This window comes from Oryzias latipes, chromosome 16, assembly GCF_002234675.1.
Source record: "Oryzias latipes chromosome 16, ASM223467v1".
NCBI lineage: Eukaryota > Metazoa > Chordata > Actinopteri > Beloniformes > Adrianichthyidae > Oryzias > Oryzias latipes.
The window spans coordinates 4,697,293-4,717,619 of NC_019874.2; the positions used below are offsets into that span (position 1 = coordinate 4,697,293).

The 20,327-nt window shown below is 42.0% G+C and overlaps 1 protein-coding gene across 2 annotated transcripts in view; it reads left to right on the forward strand.

Annotated features, from left to right (window-relative positions):
* Positions 1-16,349, forward strand: part of usp45 (ubiquitin specific peptidase 45) — a 29,784-nt gene extending 13,435 nt beyond the window's left edge. Inside the window, exons 9-18 of one of the 2 annotated variants that reach the window (XM_011484842.3) lie at positions 7,463-7,550; positions 9,265-9,346; positions 9,632-9,723; positions 10,358-10,414; positions 10,549-10,674; positions 11,924-12,536; positions 13,120-13,217; positions 13,327-13,413; positions 13,545-13,689; positions 14,513-16,349. In XM_011484842.3, coding sequence (XP_011483144.1) covers positions 7,463-7,550; positions 9,265-9,346; positions 9,632-9,723; positions 10,358-10,414; positions 10,549-10,674; positions 11,924-12,536; positions 13,120-13,217; positions 13,327-13,413; positions 13,545-13,689; positions 14,513-14,643 — 1,519 coding nt within the window. In that variant the 3' untranslated portion in view covers positions 14,644-16,349. Of the gene's footprint in view, positions 1-7,462; positions 7,551-9,264; positions 9,347-9,631; positions 9,724-10,357; positions 10,415-10,548; positions 10,675-11,917; positions 12,537-13,119; positions 13,218-13,326; positions 13,414-13,544; positions 13,690-14,512 lie in introns of both variants that reach the window. The other variant, XM_011484841.3, reaches the window with a different exon arrangement.
* The last annotated feature ends 3,978 nt before the right edge of the window (positions 16,350-20,327 follow it).

A 20,327-nucleotide genomic window follows, 5' to 3' on the forward strand; every position in this document is an offset into this window, starting at 1 on the left:
AGTCAAAGTGACAGAAGCCTACACAGATCAGTGAGACATTTTCTGCTATTTTATTGTTTTACATTTGCTCTGTTTTAGGGATTGGTGCTACTAATTCATAATTCCTAAAAAGAAATTGTGGTTGATGGAAGCACAAACTGAGCCTGTTTGTTGACTACAAATCAGTACATTTAAAAAAGCTGACAGATTAGCCAAAAACCAACACAAAGAAGAACTTTCTGTTCAGTTTTTTTAATTTGAATCTTGAATGGGTCAAAGTAAAAAGAAAGAAAAATACTATTTCAGTGTTTGATATAAAAACTCAAAATCATAAATTCTAAACGCTCTTGTTTTAAAAGAATATATATTTTAAATGTCTTTAGATTGTCTGTCATGATGAGCCATAAATGCGCTGTAAAGAACCACAGCACTGTCCTATACTCTCAATTGTGATGCATCTGGATCTTATCACTTATGTTAGTTTTGCATCTTTTGGTGATGACTGAGGGATCTTTGGAACCGGGGGGTACCAGGTTACTGTTGTTACTTTAGACCAGGGGTGTCAAACTCATTTCCACTGAGGGCCACATCAGCATAGTGTCTGTCCTCAAAGGGCCAGATATAACTTATACATCTAACTAAATGTAATGAAAAATAAATGTAACTACTCCTTAGTGTTAAATTACTAATTATTTATTTACTATAACTTTTTAAAGTGACAATTACAGTTGCATAGAAAACATATGTTTTCTTGTTACTCCAGCATGAATTCTTATACATTTGATTCTGTCAGGTTAGGTTATATGGATAGTGTTTAAGTCCTAATGTATAGTTGACCAATCCCATATTTCAAGTCAGATTTTCCCTAGATATGAATAAATACACACCAATTTTTATTTTTTATTTTAAGAAATTAAAAACTTTTATGCTCTCGCGGGCCACATGGTGGGTCACATTTGGCCCGTGGGCCTCGAGTTTGACACGTGTGCTTTAGACCTAGGTGGTTATTTCTAAGCTGGTCAACCTTTCTGACCTGTGTTTGCTGTGTCTGTTTAAGCTGCACCATGCTTTTAGACTTTGGAGTCAGGGTTTTGGAGCTACAACAGTGGCTTTCTACTGGCTAGAGGGGATAAGAGGAAGATCACCCATAACTGTGAGGGATGTGGCCATGACTTCTACACATGGATGCTTAATTGGATTAGTAAGATCTCTGGATAAAATTGAGCTTCATCAGTTTTTTAGGAGTTAGTTTATTTTTTCCCCCAAGGTTTGGCTCCAGGTGACGAACCATAAAGCACGATTGTTTGTAATGAAACACTTATTGGTTGATGGTTTTCTTTGAGTAACACCCATTCCTGACTTTCTTGCCTGTCACGTTTGACAAGTTGGTATCTGAGCTTGGAGCCAGTGCATGCATCAGACTCTGCTGTCAGTGTTGCAGGTTTTATAACCAGCTTTCACTAGCTTCCATCCTATTGGTGCACTGATAAACACTGTTAACCAGCCAGACCCACACCTGGCACTGACACCTGCCTCCTGCTCCTCGCCTTTCATCCTTTCTGACATCATCTTACTCAAAACATACCCTCAGCATTCTACCATATCTAATATTTGGCTGCAGCAGACTATTTTAGGAGATGTTCATTTGAACACCGCTGTTCCACCTGTGTCATACTGGACGCACATGAAGGTAACACGCATCTTTGCTTTAATGCACTAAACTGCATGTTGTTCCCCTTTGTGGACGTTTGGTTGGCTGGCTTCTTGTTTGAACGTGGTGCACTGCTGGTCGGGTCCACCCTGTTTGTATAGTTTGTACAGTTGAGTAGGGCAGGTGGGTAACCAGAGCAGTTATTGTTGGTTGACTGGATAGCTCTGTGGTGCAGCTTTAGGTTATTCTGGTACCTAACTTTCATTCGACAGGCCTATAAGTGCTTTTTGTGCCATCTGTGTATGGATGAGGACTGCCACCTCACCTGACACCACCTCAGCATGCATCACACATGCAGGCAATTGTGCATTCAAACATCATCATTGCCCACACCTTCACTCATCCACACATGTCTAATTTAAAATAGGGCCAATCTATTCCACTAGCATGCATTTGAATAGAGAGGTGGTTTTAAGCCTCAGCACCCATTAACTCAACACTTGCCTATCACCTTTATAATTAAAGCTAATTAAATCACTATTTTTTACATTCATGCAAAACTGAAAAGGACTGCGGATGTTGTAATATTCATCATTACAAGGTTTTTCCACTGAGCCTCCTGTTGTGTGCTAAAATGCTTTTCCTCTCAAGTTTTCTATGCCCCTCCTCAGATTAACCTAACTGCATTGTATCAGATCTAAAGCTTTGAAAAGAAAAGGCCAAAGTCAAGAACTGCTCCAGTTTACTGCGACACGTTTTCTCATTTCAGTGACTTTTCTAAAGGTAGCAGTATTAATTGCTGCTTCACGCTCTCGTCACTCAGAGGGGATCAATTCTGCCCTTGACCTGTCGATGCTGACATCCTTTTTTTATCCACCATAACTGCGTTTCCCAGGATGACGGTGACAGTCGGCAAGCTTGAGCCTTCATTGTACAATCGTCTGAGCGTGTACACATGTGTTTCTGCACATGTGTTGACTTGCATTTGCCCTCAACCAGCTGAGTAATCTCCAGCCTGCCTCCTCGTCCTTCTGCCAGGAAAAGGGCTTAGGTCTGCGCTTGGTCCAGTGCCAGGCACTGCATGTTGGATGGTCAAGCACCACGCTCCATTTCTGGTGCCAGAGAGGGTCCCAGCTTGTACCCAGTCTACTAAATAGCTAGTCAGCTGCTAGTCAGTAGTTTGATGCAAGACTGTTTTCTAAATGCTTCATAAAACCTGAACCCTGTGAGTCGCAGGCGTCTGAAAATCACGATGACTCATCAAAGCCTGATCTATATATCTGGAGGTTCTTTTTATGGTGCTCCCATATGTAGGCTGGAAGAAAAAGCCACACACAGACATTCATCTGCACCTGCTTCTTTCAAGGACCTTTTTGGTTTTCAGGACAGCCACTGGACAGTTTTTTGTATTTCAGACATGAAAAGTATGCTGGCTCCATTCTCTAAATGTCCACTTACCCACATCTTTCAGAAACTGTTGAGAAATAAGCCTTGTAAAAGCTTTTCATCCCTGATAGAAATAGCAGAGAGCAACAATGAATTCCATCTAGTCCTGACATTCAGCTATCACACACACATGACCACCGACAGCACACACACTTCTAAAGAGGCTGCAGGCATTCACAAATAGTAGGAATAAAAAAGAAAATCTTGGTTTGTTCATGTATTTTTTGACATTCATTTACTTCAGTGTTTACACAAAAGTTAGAAAACCTCAGCGGCTACGATTCACTCAGCTCAAGTAATTGAACCCAGTGTATGGAGTCCGTGTTTACGGAGTACAATGTAAGTGAGCAACATGATACTTGTGATGGTAGTTTTTGCTGTCCATAGTTAGTTGAAGGTCAAAATCATGACAAGCTTTTATGCTGTTAACATGAAAAGAAAAAAAAACTTTCAAAGTTTAGGGACCATGCAGGCAAACCTGTTTACATGTTCAGAAACTTTAGATCTAGTTTAGCCGAGTGGGTTTCAGTTTAATTCAAAAGAAATTAACTTTTTCTCGGAAAAAGAAGACTGTTGGTTTCCACTAAACCCTTCTGGAACTCATAGAACCCATTGAAAGCTGAGGCCTTGTTCTAAAAATATGAGAGCTCTCTGGAAAACCCTGTTGTCATCAGAAAGCTTTTCTTTCCCTAGATATAGCAAAAAGAATAATCAGAAATGTTTGATGATGGTGTTTTTTTATCCTTATCTGACACCTTTCCAAACTTTAGATTTAAATGTGCATATTTATTTTAGGATGCACCAGTTCACAGCTGAACTCACTTTGCAGTTATTTGCCTTTGGAACATTTTGAACATTAAGATTACCTTTTAACCAGTGAGGAAAGGCTTTAGTGAAGTAGGGGAACAGGTGCATTGTGTTGCTCATACGTGTATGTGTTCAGGGGAGGGGGGGGGGGGGGGGTATGCGGCCTTGTGTCTGGTACTAAGTCATCCGGCTATTAATTGTGTTAGCACCGCAGCTGTTTGCTTTGGCCAGATTGGAGCAGAGCTACGGGGCCCTTCTGCTTCCCTCCACTGGGATGAGCTTCCAGACCTCCTCATTCCCACTGATCCCAGTAGAGCTCCTCACATTCTCCTTTATCTTGCTTTTTCCCCCCTGTTTATCCTCTCATGTGCTTTATTTGATTTATAAACATTTAGATTTGTGACGTGTGTTCATTGACTGATCTCTTTTTTTCCTCTGGAGGTGATAGTTAACAGATAAATGACCCTTAACATCACCTTTTATTTCGCTGGGTTTTTGCATTAACACATTAACTGTAGCATGTAATTCTTCATCCATTTCTGTGTCAGTGTGTCCCAAACAAACAATATACTTAAGGGGATTCAGTCCCTAAAACAAAAATAAAAATGGCATTTATATGACTAAGAATCTGGCAGTTTCTCAATCTAGAATGTTAAAACTATCTCTCTGTGTCAGATGTTTGCTTCAAGAAACTGGTTTCACGTTTGCAGAGTCTGATCTCTTTGACATCTTGCATTGTTTCTCTCATGAATGTAACAGGAAATCTTTAGCACCCAACTAAACCAGTTGAACCATCATAGGAATTATCGACAAGGCTGCAGGAGTTAACCCAACAATCTGCCCAATCCACACCCCCCCTGCATTTACTCAAGAGCTTCTCCTACCAGAAGTCAGGCCTTTTCATGTTTTCACTGTCTGACCAACCTGTCCTTTGGTTATGTGGCTGACTCGGTGCAACAGGTTGCCATGGTTCCAGCCTCGCCTGCCCATCTGCCCCCTGCATCTGTCCACACATCTGCTTTTCCATGGACAGCCAAGAAGAAGGAGTCAAGGAGAGCCTCCCCTCTGTCAGCTCTGACATAAACCACCAGAGTGAAAGATCACTTTGGAGTACAAGAACATTAGAAGGTCTAGCAGCCTGTATAATGGAGTTTTCACTTGTTCTCACTCTTTTCTTAAATGGTCAATTTTTTAGCAAATATAACTTCAAACCAAACATTTTTGTAACTAGATCTAAGCTCTGCATTCATGTACCGTACACTCTGTCTCATGCTCTGGAGCTCTGCTGTAACCTTTGACTGTAAACAAGAACTTGACTAATTGACTCCTCCCCCCCTGACGTTTCAATCAGGAAGTACCCACTGGCTCTAAGAAGCCAAAATCCCATAGACCTCTATGGAGAAATAAACAGCTGTTACTCAGTCATTATTTTTGTCAGAATAACCATTCTTGCTCTACTATCTTTTATTTTTAACAGGTTTTTGATTTTTCTTTTATTGCAAGTTGTAAACTGACCTCAAAAGTGCCTGCCGGTCACCAAATCGCACATTCAAGACGAATGATTAATAGATTCTCCCAACCCAGATTTTGAGTGGTAGGGGTGTAAGACTTCCAACAAGCTCACTCCTGATTTGAGAGCTAGGTTGCTATAGAAACGATGACTCAAACCAACTCGCACCAATCACTGTATCATTTTGCATAAGCATAGCAACGTCCATAGCGCAAGAAAATGTCAACCGAATTGACTTCTTTTGGTTGGTGCCGGAAGCCATTTTTGATGGGTGACGTCACACTAACTCGGTTCAGCTCTCTTTATACAGTCAATTGCTGTAGACCTGACAGATGGCTTTCTTTTGCTACTGTGGCACATTCAAAATCCCCGGGCACTTTTAAGTACACCTTGCTAGTACCGAGTCAGAACCCCCTTTGCCTTTAGAACTCCCTTAATCCTTGGTGGCAAAGAGTCAACAAGGTTCTAGAAACATTCCTCTGATAGTTTGGTTCATCTTGACATGACAGCATCACACAATTGCTGCAGAGTTGTCGGCTCCACATTCATGATGCCAATCTCCCGTTCCACCACATCTCAATGGTGATCTATTGGGTTGAGATCTGGTGACTGTGAAAGCCATTTGAGTCCAGTGAACTCATCGTCATGCTCAAGAAACCATTCTGCCTTATCCTGCTGGACATAGCCATCAGAAGATGGTACACTGTGGTCATAAAGGGATGGACATGGTACTAAAAGGCCCAAAGTGTGCCAAGAAAATATCCCCCACACCATTGCACCCCCACCACCAGCCTGAACTGTTGATACAAGACAGGATTGATCCATGTTGTCACGCTGTTGACGCCAAATTCGGACCCTATCATCCGAATGTGGGAGCAGAAAAGGAGACTCTGACTAGTCTTCTATTGTCCAGTTTTGGTGAGTCTGTGTGAATTGTAGCCTCAGTTTCCTGTTCTTAGCTGACAGGAGTGGCACCCAGGGGGTCGGTGTGATCTTCTGCTGCTGTAGTCCATCTGTTTCCAGGTTGGACGTGTTGTGGGTTCAGAGATGCTCTTCTGCAGACCTGGAATGGAACCAGTGATTCTTTGCCTTCCTATTGTCTTTCTATCAGCTGGAACCAGTCTGGCCATTCTCGTCTGACCTCTGGCATCAAAAAGGCATTTCCACCCACAGAACTGCGGCTCACTGAATATTTTCTCTTTTTCAGACCATTCTCTGTAAACCCTAGAGATGGTTGTGGGTGAAACTCTCAGAAGATCAGCCGTTTCTGAAATCCTCAGACCAGCCTGTCTGTCACCAACAACCATGCCACGTTCAAGTCACTTCAATCACCTTTCTTCCTCATTCTGTTGCTCAGTTTGAACTACAGCAGGTCTAGAGTCTAGACCATGTCTACATGCCAAATGCATTGAGTTGCTGCCATGTGATTGGCTGATTAGAACTTAGCAGTAACGAGCAGCTGGACAGGTGTGCCGAATAAAGTGGTCTGTGAGTGTATATGGGTGGTTACAGGTAACTCTCTACTTCCTTTCAGCTGTCACCATCACAGCTAAAACATTTCTGAAAATGATCTGTAAAATTCCCAAACAACCTCTTGAAGAACTTTTTCCTTTTTGAAAAGGATCTATGTTCTATAGCCAAGATGCTCTTGCAGATCATTGTCATAAACCATTGTGTTTGTGAAGCTCTGTGCTTCTTTGATCTTGAACTCCTCTCATAGTTTTCGTTTGGTTAACAAGCTCTTCATTTCTGCAACTTTTTTTTAAATTTACAAGCAGTGATCATCTTTTCTCCAAAAAAAAACACTTCTCACCCATTGTTGTTTTTATCTCCCACTTTCTAGCCCCCTCTTCTACTTGTTTTTTATGGCTCCAGTTTATCCACACCAAAAGTTGTTTATTCCAATGAAATAATAAAAAGAATGATTCATCAGTGAAGGTCATTAAAACATAATGTACTTAGGCCTTGTGTGATAAGTATTTATTGGTACTCGATACTGAAATCTTTGTTTTTTTGTTTTGTTTTTTATCTTGAGTCTGTTTTTCTTTTTTCTTTTTGTTTTGTCACAGAGCTCCACGCTTCAAGGGCTACCAGCAACAAGACAGTCAAGAGCTGCTGCATTACTTACTGGACTCCATACGAGTAGAAGAAACTAAAGTAAGTTTTGTTGTTGGTTTTCTGTCGTCATCATTGGCTATGATTTGAACTGATTTTTAAGTAACAGTGCTATTGAGTTAAAAGTTTTACAGTTATAAAAAGTAATTATAGATGCTTTTTGTAATTTGCATTTGCATTTATATAACCTAATGGTGTGTTCGTGATCCCCACCCCACCCCCAAATGCACACACCCTAACCCTTCACTGGGCAATTACGAGACCCCACAGCAGCTCTTTGGAGGGCCCACCAGTGACTCTGTGAACCAGAGAGAAGAAGTTAGCGGGTGTGTTTAGTGGTCAGCCTCAGGCCCGTGGGGTGGGTGGGTGGGGGGGGGGGGGGGGGCACAGGCTCGGCTCTCCTGATTCTATTAAAACTTGTGAACACTAACAGTTGTGCCACTTAGGGCCCTTGCAAGTGGCACGACCGGCATCATTGTCTGATCTTGGGAAACCCACAGCTGCTGAAAGAGCTCCAGGGTCGTTCTTTTGTGCTGGAGGGTTCTCTGCAGCCCCTTCCTTACACAAACACACACTCTCTCATCAGTCTGGCTCTCAGTGCAATCAAAGAGGTAAATGTGGGGTGGGGGTAAATCACCCTCTCAAACTCGTTTATGCAGCAGATTTTTGAATTGAACATGTGCTGTGGTTTTGAGCAGCTAATGTACTGATTAAGACGGGACTGTACTCTCACTTTCCTTTGGGAAAAAAAGACAAAACATGGATTTAGAAACAAAACAATAATCCATTCACACCTTTTAATGAATCCTTCAGGTCTAAAAGTTTCATCAAGGAGCACAAAAAGTTATTTCAGATCCTGCATAAAGACTGTGTGTCACTGATTTTCCTCAGAGTGTCACCAATATCTTAAATGCCCTAAGTGTTTGTGGTGATTGCCCATTAGTATCAGAGATCTGGATATGCTAATTAAGACCCTTCCAGTTATCACCAATTAGCTGAGTGAGTAGGTAGTTCCCTCTCGGGCCATGCACCGGTCTTCTTTGCCTTTTCTTCAGTTCAGTATGCCTTCGCACCAGCCCCCACAACCCCTCCCCCCCTTCCCATCATGTATGGGACGAGGCACGCTGTTTCTCTGGACAGAGAGACTGGGAGCATGGGCGTTACTGGTAATTAATTAGTGGGGGAGCCCCAGCATGGTTTGACTTTGCAGATTGAGTGGGGTGCAGACTGGCCTGGCTGGGATTAACTGGGCTTTTTGACCTAAATAGGCAGTCCAGTGCGTGGGTCCAGGGACAAAGGGGGCTGATTGGTCTGGACTCAGACATATAGACCACGGCCAATTATCTATTGATTGGTGCTTTACTGTGGCTGTGTCTCTTCACAGCTCTCACACCAACACACTCACTGACCATGTCACCTTCAATAAGAAGAGCTTGTGGAAAGCTGCCACACACACACACACACACACACACACACATACACACCCCAACACACCCACACACACACACACACACGCGCAAACTCTCACGGATGTATAGTTAATGAAGAGATCTACATGCTAACATTTTTAGACAAGCACAATAATTATTTTACACTAATGATGCTGATAATGGGTATACCTGTCAAAGTCAGCTGCAGGCTAGAATGTGATCCATCACTAATGACTTCAGTAATGAGAAGACAAGCTAATATTGGTCAGAGTGTATGCAATGTTCCTGCGTTTATGAGTATTGTGTGCACATATCTTTGTCTACAGAGGGTCAAAGCTGCCATTCTGAAAGCCTTCAACAATCCGACAGAGAAGACTGCTGACGAGGAAACCAAGCGCCAAGTCAAAGGTTTGTATGTCACAAACGTATGCCTAAGACCAATAGTCCCACCTTGTGGCAGTAAAGGGAAATGCAGTTGTCAGTCAGGCAAAGGACAGCTGTTTCTTTTACATTAAGTTATGTCCTAAATTACTTCCAAGTACCTTAACTTGCATTACCTTGCTGCATTGCTGTGGAAGCCATGAGTGATGTGTTTGTCATTTTTAGTGGAGCTCACTCATATTAGAATGTTACACTGGTTTGTCAAAGCTGCTTCTTTAAATGACTCAAATCTGGGTTTGTTTTTCTCCCCAGCATATGGAAAAGAGGGTGTAAAGCTGAACTTTGTTGACCGCATCTTTGTAGGCGAACTCACCAACACTATCATGTGCGAGGAGTGCGAACACGTAAGTGTTTGTGGGTGACAGAAAGACGAGGAATGGCGATCCAAGCATCGCACTGTGTGCTTCACGGTCTATTGTTCTCAGGCTGTCTGGAAAGGAATCAGCAGGTCAACAACAGGGCGTTTCATGCACTTGTTGGAGGCAGAAGCCCGTTTTTAATAGAAATGGAAGTCTCAAAGGTTTTGAAATCCTTTCCACCTTGACTGATTGGCAGAGGTTTAGCAGATCACCATGCAGTTTCCAGCCTCTCTGGCATTCCTCACTAATTTCATAATTTTGAGGTATTTATGATTGACCTGAAGTTGAGATTGCTAGAGCCACAGAGAAAACACTTGTGCTTTAGAAAACCACAACCCAAATGATGATCACATTCTGACAAATAACTCTGCAAATAGAAGAGATACCACAGGAAAAACAAACAAAAAGCTCTTCAAGGACCAGCTCCAACTGCAGCAGGTAGCAGCAAGCGTTTGGAATGAGAGCTTTTTGGTGACTAAAAAAGAAATGTGAAGACCATGCAGGAAGCGTCAGCCAGACACGGAGAACTTAAACCAAAAAAAAAGTTATCCCATAAACATCTGCTTCAGATCTAACCACCTTTTAGACCTCTCAGAAATGGGTTTGATTTCTCTTTCAGATATCGACAGTGAAGGAGGCCTTCATAGACATTTCTTTACCCATCATAGAGGAGAGGGTGAGCTGCTTCCAAACCTCCAGATTCTTTTAACTAGAAGTGTTTTCTTCTTTTAACAAGTAGTTTTTTTTCACAAGTCGGATGTTATTTAGCAGTTTAGCAATTTTTTTTTCTTTTTGTTTTTTTCTGCACAGATGTCCAAACCATCCAACCCTGGGCGGATTGGGAAAGCCAGCCGTGAGCAGGACGTGCACACAGCCCACCACGACCTTTCTGTTGCACACCCCGTCAACAAAAACACCAAGAAGCAGAGCGGACAGGTGAGGAGGGGAAAACACAGGACTAGGGATGTTCCATCAGGTATCTTGGCCTCAGTTTGATTTTGAGTATCTGAGGATACTCAGTCCAGATCTGGTGCTTTTGGAAAGCTTTTAAAAGTAGAAGAAAGTAATAAGCAGATCCAGGTTGTCCCTGATTTGTATTTTATTCAGCTTCTTTTATCATTTAACACTTAAACAGAGCACTTCTGTGAAGTAGCTTCAACAATCAAGTAAAAATAATGCAACTACCAACTAGAAACAATAGTTAACTATTAACTAGTAAAATTATATGTGATAGTCCTGTAAGAATGTTTGGTGACTGTAGTTTTAGTATCTTCATAACCATTAAACATTTTTGATCAGATGTGATTCATACTTTCATTAAAAAATGATAACGTCTTCCTTTGAAAATCGTTGTAGCATGAATAGGACAATGAGCATGCATGACTAGCTCATATCAATGTAACCATTTATTAGTTTCAGCTGGTTATGGATTTCTTTTTATATCACTTTTTCCCAGAGCTTGCACTTTGTAGACGGTCCCTTGGCAGCCCTCTCTCTCTCTCTCTCTCTCTCTCTACCAGCAGCGTGGAGACAGCTATTCTCATAAAAAAAAAAATCCAATCTGTTTACTTTTGAAAAGCCCTTTTAGGTTGTTGTTTGAGTTAAGACAAACTAATAGAGACACTTACTGTCAGTTTAAAACCTTTATTTAAAGAGTTAATAAGCCTGGACGTCTGTGATTATCTGTTTTTGTGTTCCTCATGTTCAACTTAGTCCTATATTGTGCAGCGTTTATGGCAATAAAATGTTGTGATCCATTCAGACCTCTAGTAGAGCATTCATCGGTAATGATGAGCTTTAAAAATATAGAACTGATCATAATAATAAAAAAAAAAATCTCATTTCTGATCACGTGATCTGATCCATTTACTGGATTCCATCTTCTTTTATTGCAGAGATTCTGTCTTAAGAATTTGTAAACGATTTGCAAATGCTAAAGCCACTGATCTTCTGTTTAAAAAAAAAACCTTTTCTCTGAAAAATCTTCAAACATTTTTTTGCCCAACTTTAAATGAAAGCACACAAAAAATGAAATTATAAATCAAAGTATTTAGTAGAAGTTTTGGTAAAATTTTTAAGCTGAAAAACCTTAAATGATTGAAAACATTTATAAAACGGAGGTCAGCTTTGAAGAGCAGTCCGAGTCTGAGTGCTGACATGACGAGGTTCTTTTCTGCAGAAACAGCTGAGGAGGAAATCTTCCAGCTCTTTAGAGGAGAAGGGGGCCAGCTGTGGTGCGGAGCAGCCAGAGGAGGATGGTGTGGCTGGCGGATCGGCCCGCTGGCTCCCTGTTTGTAAGATGGCGGCGGCTGGCAGTTTGTCAGATGGCAGTGAAAGAGACTCTGGTGCTCAGGACAGCAGCAACGATGCCGACAGTGAGGCGTCTGAGAGCGAGTGGGCGCCCCGTGCCTCCAGCCACGCCCTGGGACACACCTCCACCTCCCCGCAGGCCTCTTCGTCCTCTCCCTCCCCATCTCTACTCACCAGGCAGTGTGGCGCTGTAGAGCAGATAGCTGCCGCTGTTTCTAAGGTCAGCCTGGGGTTCAATTCTGGAGACGGCTCTGCTTCCGCTCACTGTTGTCATGAAGAGCAAACCCAAAACAGAGACAACCTCCAGCACCACCAGGGGGCTTTCCAGGCTCTGTCCCACAGTTACACCCCCAGCTCCAAAGAGTGCTCCATCCAGTCCTGCCTGCACCAGTTCACCTCTGTGGAGCTGCTGATGGGCAACAACAAGCTTCTGTGTGAGAGCTGCACAGAACGCCGGCAAAAGCAGCTGTGGAGGAGCGGCTCAGCAGGTACCAACACCGTGCAGCCTCTCCCCATGTCTCCGCTGTTTTTAGATAGATAGATATTCCTTTATTAGTCCCACGATGGGGAAATTTCCCCACATCCAATCAAACCACATTCTATCATTTATAGGAACAAGTTCTAACTGATCTGTCATGTTTCTAACGACAGCAGTTTTTGTTTTGCCTAAAGCAGCAGAACTACAACAACTTAAAGCCTCGCTCAGGTTTTCTTTTGACCTTCCGAAAAAGCCTTTTCAGTGGTCTTTTAATTAGGATTGTGATATTTTGTATAGGCAAAAAAAAACACCCTGTCATTTTCTGAGACATAGTTTCTGCAGAGCGGCGTGTTTTCTGTGTCAAAAATTCAATCTTTTTTCAACTGGCAATTTTTCATAACTCTTTGAATAAAAAAATACTCAGAAATACCATTTTAATCTCAACATTCTTTTATATATCTTGCAAAAAATGTCACAAGAACGCGTTATAAACACCAAAAACACAATTTCATGGGGTGGGTCTTTAAACCTTTGTTCTTTCTCATAATTTAAGACTTTTTTTTTGACATCTTCAGTTTTTTGTGCTTTTGCAGAGAAAAAGGTAGAGAAGATATACACCAGTGCTCGGAAGCAGATGCTCATTTCTTTGCTGCCTCCTGTCATCATGTTGCACCTGAAACGATTCCACCAGGTAAGGCGTTCTTCAGACTTTCAGCTGTTTGTCTTTCATCGTGTTCACGTGCAGCATTGTCATTCGAGTTGTCGGCTGCAGATCATAACGTGTTCACATGTGCGTTAAGGCAGGGATGAACCTACGGAAGGTGAACCGCCACGTTGACTTTCCTCTGATCCTGGATCTAGCTCCATTCTGCTCCGCCTCCTGCAAGGTCTTACATTAATACAATACTACCGTAGATACATTTCCCGTTAGAGGAACCTGTCTTACCGTTTGTCAAGCTGTTGAAATGGTCGATAATCTTCCTTCTCTTCCATCTTTCTCCTGTGTGGTTTTGATTAGAACCTGGCTGCCGGTGAGCGTGTCCTGTACAGTCTTTATGGGATAGTGGAACACAGCGGTTCAATGCGCGGGGGCCACTATGCTGCCTATGTTAAAGTGCGGCCCCCCCAGCGGAGGACTGAACTGCTTCACAAGAACCTGTCAGGTCAGGGTCCAGCTCTTTTCATTCTCTTTTCATTTCTAATTTACTAAGGCGGTCAGCTTTCTGGACTCCGTGTGACCCTGAAGACAGTCAACCCCGGTCCTGGTTCCCCACACAGCTTCTGTTGACTCTTTTGAAGGAGACTGCACAGACTCAGTGTAGCACTGATATGTAGCTAAGAAAAGCTCATGGAGTTGCTACCTTCTGCTAACAACCTATGAAAGAATCTAGATATTTCAACTGTAGTTGGTGAGGACCCTGACTCTCAGCCATCTTTGTTTGAATGTGAATTCTTCTTCGTCCGCCCGCGACAGCCAATGTCGCAACAAGCGCCCCCTATCTACCCTCCGAAGAATCGTCTTACCAAAGGATCGTTAATATAATGTTTTACAGGGCTTCTGAACGTAAATAAAAGGTCCATACTTGATGAAGACGCATCCAGAATCAATCACGGGACTAAATATAGCGATATATGACCATATCAATGATTTGGCACACCCCTACTTTGGTCTGACCAAGTGATTAGGACACCTGATTCTGATCATTTGGATGGGTCAGCCAATACTTTTAGTGATAGAGTGTATGTTTTCATTTTATTTTAACACTGAGGAGTCCATTCAGTGCAATGACATGTTTACACTTTGAGGCCTTCCTGAATTTTCTATGGGTCTGTTGTCTTTTGAAACACTGAGAAAGTGATGAATCCAACCTTTAATCCAGGTAAGACAAAACAGCTTCATTTGGAAAGCACAAAGGCAGCCTTTAACGGAAGTGTTTTCTTTCCATCACTTCTGGTTCTAAGTTTTGATCAAATGTATGTTTTTAGGTGCGAGGGACGCCAGCTGCAGCTCCCAGGGCCAGTGGGTGTACGTCAGTGATACCACTGTGCAGACAGTACCAGAGTCCAGAGTACTCAACTCTCAGGCTTACCTGCTCTTCTACGAGGAAACACTGTAAAGTGACGATTGAGACATGTCTGTTGTGCTTTCATTATCCTGTGTTACAGCCCCTCCAGCTTCTCTTACCGTGACTGAGAAAGGGTGGAGGCATGAAAAGGGAATGCTTCGACTGCTTACGCTTGCTTGATCTTTAAAAAAAGGCATGGCAAATTGTTCGAGAAGACTCAAACAAAACAATACAAGACTTTAATTTTGTTCCCTTTATTGCCCACTTGTCAGTCACATGTCTATCTGTTTAATTGGGTGTTTTGAAGAGGTTGAACAATGGCTGAGACACAGACCGCATGCTGGGATTTACTACAAACAAGCAAAAGGAAAGCATGGTAAACTGCTCCCAGCCCTCTTGATGCACATATATGTGAGAAACATAGGAATGCGTCTCCATTGTTTCATTCAGCATCTTAAATACTCTAACAGGAACGTCACGCGTTTACACAGCTATTTCCTTCTTGTTTCCTAAGATTTTCCCTTGAATGTTGAGCATCGTGGTTTTTTAGGCCGGAAAACTTGCATCACCTTTTGCAGATTTTGGGTCACTTGCAAAAGCAAGACATGAAAACTTTTGAATATATTTGGGTTTAGAGGAAAATCTGCAGCTGTGATGGCAATGCAAGCTTCTGCTGCAGCTTCTCATTAGACTGAGTCATCACTAGGAGCAAAAAACACAGAATTATTCCAGCTTTGGGTTTCCAATACCATTAGGACAGAATTGCTGCATTACAAATGATTTAGATGTGCAGGTTATTTCACAAAAGTGATGGAGATCACAATGAATGAGAGTTTAGGAAGGAGCTGCAGACCGAAATGAATCTGAAGAGGAGAAGACTCATGTTGACTTTAGAAAGTGACTATCATATAGGTTCAGTTTCATGTTCTACTTCACAACCTACTTGTTTTCCATTTGCACAGTTTGATCCATCTGAATGTATGAATGTAAGACTATCAATGCGTTTGCCAAAAACACGCTCTGCAGCTGCAAACCTGATCAGTTGTATTTGTGTTTTGTCTTTATCTTGTTCCGTCTGTACGCCTCTGAAACGCACGCAGATGCTCGTCATACCAACAAAACACCACATCTGCCTTCATTTTGCCAAACGGCTGTAACTACAGGCTCATCATCCCTGCAAATGATTCAATTCCAAATGCAATTAATATGTTTGAAAGATTAAATCTATATTGTTCATAGAAAATAAATGTCAAGGCTTTTGGCCTTACAAGGAAAAAGCTCTTTGTCAAAATGTATTTGGGTAAATGTCTTAAACTAATGTGAAAAGCTGTTTATCGGTTTCTATTAGCATATTATAGATTCAGCTCCTTTCAATTGTTTTCTGCTTAAGCTTGTTTGCCTAAACAGCAGCAAGATGAGAAAGATAAAGAGGATGAGGAGGATTTACCAGAATAAATTTAGCTTTTTTTATTTTATTTTTGAAGTAAGGATCTACTCAGTGCCTCTGCATCAGAAAGGCAAAGTATGATTAGAAGAGAACATGAGGTAAACAACTAGGTGTGGCTTTATTTATGTACAGTATGGCTTACTGTAAGCAAAAAGAGTATGAGGTTTATGTAATTTTATATACAGAAATGTATAAATCATGGTGCTTCAAATGTTTAAGATTTTCCTTTCCAGGTGTGAATACTTCAATGCTGTAATGCATCATTTGGAAGGATATAAAGGTCTAAAATAAAGGCTGTTTTGGAGCTGGATTTTGCCTCTTTCTCTGTTGAGTCTCTCAAGTGCTTGTGGGAGAAGAAAATTGTTATGTTTCCTGCTTTGGGATTTGTGTCATGCTGTTTTTAACTCTCAGCGAGATGTCTTTGACCACATCTCTGTGCTGTCACACTGTATCCCATGGTGCCACATTGGACCCATCCCAGCCCGTTATCGGGCCTGACAGGTGCAAAGGGCCGCTTCTTCAGAACATGTCGCAAACTGGTGAAGAGGAGGTGGGTGTGGAATCAGGAAAAGGGCAACGTCGAGAAACATCTCGCCACATGTCCTTCTGTTCCCACACGCTGTGACATCCCCGTCATGCAGCTGGAACGTTGGAACCAGTTGTCAGGCAGCCACCAACAAAAAAAACAGCAAATCCTTCCTGAAATGGATTTGTCTATTTTTAATAGCTTAGGGCTTCAGGACATGCTGCTCAGCCGTTTGATGTGATTTAATCTCACTTAACGAAAGGCTCCCTCCCCCTCAGGGAGACACTCGTAAGCTAATAAGATGCTGCTGAACTGTTGTTTTACCAGCATTGAAGGTTAAATCTTCTTCTTCACCATGCAAGAGGCTGTCATGCTTACCCAACACACACACAACACAGTTTCTCCTGAGTATTTCAGGGTCTGCTCCTCTCAGCTAGCACCACCACAGCTTTACACCAACAAAGTGCACTAGCGTGGTGAACAACACCAGCACATAACATTTGTAAACCAAAAAAAATGTTTTAAAGGTTTTTATGTTAGGAACAGGACGAGCTTCTTGGCATACAATAGATGTAGGTCATGATTTATGGAAAAAGATGCATCTCTCCCCACAATTTTACTTTGAAACTTCACACAGGAAGTTGCTTTAAGATGAATTTATCTGCTTATTCTGTTCATTCAAGTCATCAGTGTGTTACAGGACCAATGTATGCCGAGCCTAGACTGCCGGTACCAGAAATGCCACCAGTACTTTCTGGGAATATCACAATTCTCTGTTAAAATCTGAGCTGCGTGTTACACCATTGAGCTGGATAGTGGGGGAAATACGTCATTGCATCCCTGCAGTACTTTTACAATGAAAGTCTCAAACATGTGTTGTTCTGCATGTAATAGAACCGAAAAAAACTTTAGTTATTTCACAAAAGGGGAAATTACCTTGTTACCATATCTCTATTAAAAACAGCAGACAGATATTAAATAATTTGGAATTTCCACATTGCGGGACAAATAAAGGCTTACCTGATCTTATTTTATCATACACAAAAAATAAATAAGGATAGTTACTGTCCAATGTCTGTGAGGCACTGTAGCACTTTCTAAGTAAAGATCGACAGGAACATCTAAAAAAAATGTGAATATCATGAAAAAGTTAATTGTTTTTTGTCTTTTAAAAAATGAAACCATTTTTATTTTAAACTTTTATTTTAATAAACATTACTCATAAATTGAAGTATTCAAATCTATTGTTTGTAATGTTTATGATTGTGGCCTATACAGTTAGTCAAAACCTAAAACTATGTCCCATAAGACCGATCAAAACAACGTTTTCAGCGCAAATCTGACAACAGTCCACATATTTGCTGAAAGATTCAGGTCAGGCTTGTTTGCTAACCAAGTACAGTAGTATTATGGTCACCAATCCAGCTTTTGGTACCTTTGGTGTTGTGGACAGGTGCCAATGTCCTGCTAGAAATTAAAATCAGCAGCTCAGCTTATCAGCAGGCAGCAGCATGAAGTACTGTAGAATTTCTTGGTCGACGTCTGCAATGACTGTGGACATCAGAAGACACCAACACCTGAAGAAGACGAGGCGCTCCAAGCCATCACTGACTGTGGAAACTTCACCTCACACTGAACTTGAAGTGGTGGATTCTTTGTCTCCACTCTTCCTCCAGACTCAGAATTGATGAAAAAATAACTAAGATTTTTAAAAATTGGTTTCCTTTTTTTAAATTTTTTTGTTGCTCAACCTTTAGAAACATATTCAGCAACAACGGGATTTCTACAAATGTCGAAGAGACTTGCACATCCCTTTCTACGGCTGAAATGGTCCACTCACTTGAACAAACAACTGTTTGAAGGATTTGTTCTCTGGACTGCACGTTTCTGTTTCTTTTACAGGTGTTCAAGAGAATTTAGATCAAAACATATCGAAGGCCTCTTGGCTTTTAGCTCGTTGTGTTTTGCTTTTTTATATTGCTGAAATAGAAGCGGCTGAGATAGGGTGAAATACTCGGTGTAGAACCGCTTCTCCTCCACATCGAGAGGAGCCAATTGAGGTGGCGGGATCTATTCCGGATGCCTCCTGGACGGCTCCCTGGGGATGTGTTCCAGACACGCTGGAGAGACTATGTCTCTCGGCTGGCCTGGGAACGCCTTGGGGTACCCCCAGAGGAGCTGGAGGAAGTGACCGGGCCGAGGGAAGTTAGGGCAACTTTGCTTAGACTGCTGCTGACCCGGTCCCAGATAAGCGGAGGAAGATGGATGGATACTGCTGAAAAATCACAATGGAGATCCAGTTTTTTTAAGCAGTAAAGACTGGTGTTAGTGTTCATGTGGCAGTCATAATACAGTCTTAACAAAAGACCGCTGTACTTCAGGGGAGAATAGTTTCAGTTGAATGGATCTGAAGCAGCTTTGCCGTGGCATCAAGAAGGAAATACTTTATCTACATCTAATAACTGCCCATTTACAAAGATGATCTGCCTTAAATAAATCTGAACATGTTCATGGAACATATGCATGAACAGCTAAAGACAACCATGTAAAAAAAAAGCTATGTTGTGCAAAAACAAACCATGAAAATACAACAAACACACCAGAATAACTGTAAAAAAACCTCATTTTTTGTCAAATTATACCTTTACTTAACACAATATCCTCCTGAGAACCGAGGAAAAAAAGTGTCTTACAATTTCTGTTTTTTTGTGATTTCCTATCCATTTGGGCCTAAATAAACACCTTACAATTTTAATTTTTTTAAAAATGTTTTTTATTTTAATTTCCCAACACGTCCACTGTAGAGGACAACAGGATGATATTTCTGTGAAATTAGAAGTAAATTTGGAAAATCAGAAAAAAGGAGCAGATTAAATCTTTAGAGTGATATTCACCCAAAAAACATTAAATTTTGTTCAATAAAATTCTGCATCACTCTTTTGTTACTTGTTGGACCATCTGCTACAGAGGAAGATCGACCGGTAAATTGAGAGCTTTGCTTATTGGCTCAGCTGTCTCCTCACCACAACGGACCGATACAGAGACCGCATAACTACGGACGCTGCTCCGATCCGCCTGTCAATCTCATGCTCCTGTCTTCCCTTACTCATGGACAAGACTCCAAGATATTTAAACTTCTCCACCTGGGGCAGGGATACTCCACCCACCGAGAGATGGCAAACTACCTTTCTTTGGTCGAGAACCATGGCCTCAGATTTAGCTGTGCTGACCCTCATCCCGGCCATTTCACACTCTACCACAAACCACTCCAATGCACGCTGGAGGTCCCGGCTTAATGAAGCCAACAGGACAACATCATCTGCAAAGAGCAGAGATGAAACCCTATGGTCCCCAAACCAGACCCCCTCCGGCCCCTGCCTGTGCCCTAGAAATTCTGTCCATAAAAACTATGAACAGAACCGGTGATAAAAGGCAGACCTGCTGGACTACAACGTGCACGTGGGAACAGGTTTGACTTACTGCCGGCTCTGCGAACCAAGGTCTTGCTCCGGTCATGCAGAGACCAGACAGCCCTCAGTAAGGCTCCCCGGACCCCATACTCCCATAGCACCCTCCACAGGATACGGGGGACGGACGTGGTCGAACGCCTTCTCGAAATCCACAAAACACATCTGGACTGAATGAGCAAACTCCCGCATTCCCTCCAGCACCCTAGAGAGGGTGTAGAGCTGTTATACTGTTCCACGACCAGGACGGAAACCTAACTGTTGTTCCTGGATCTGAGGTTCGACTATCGGACTG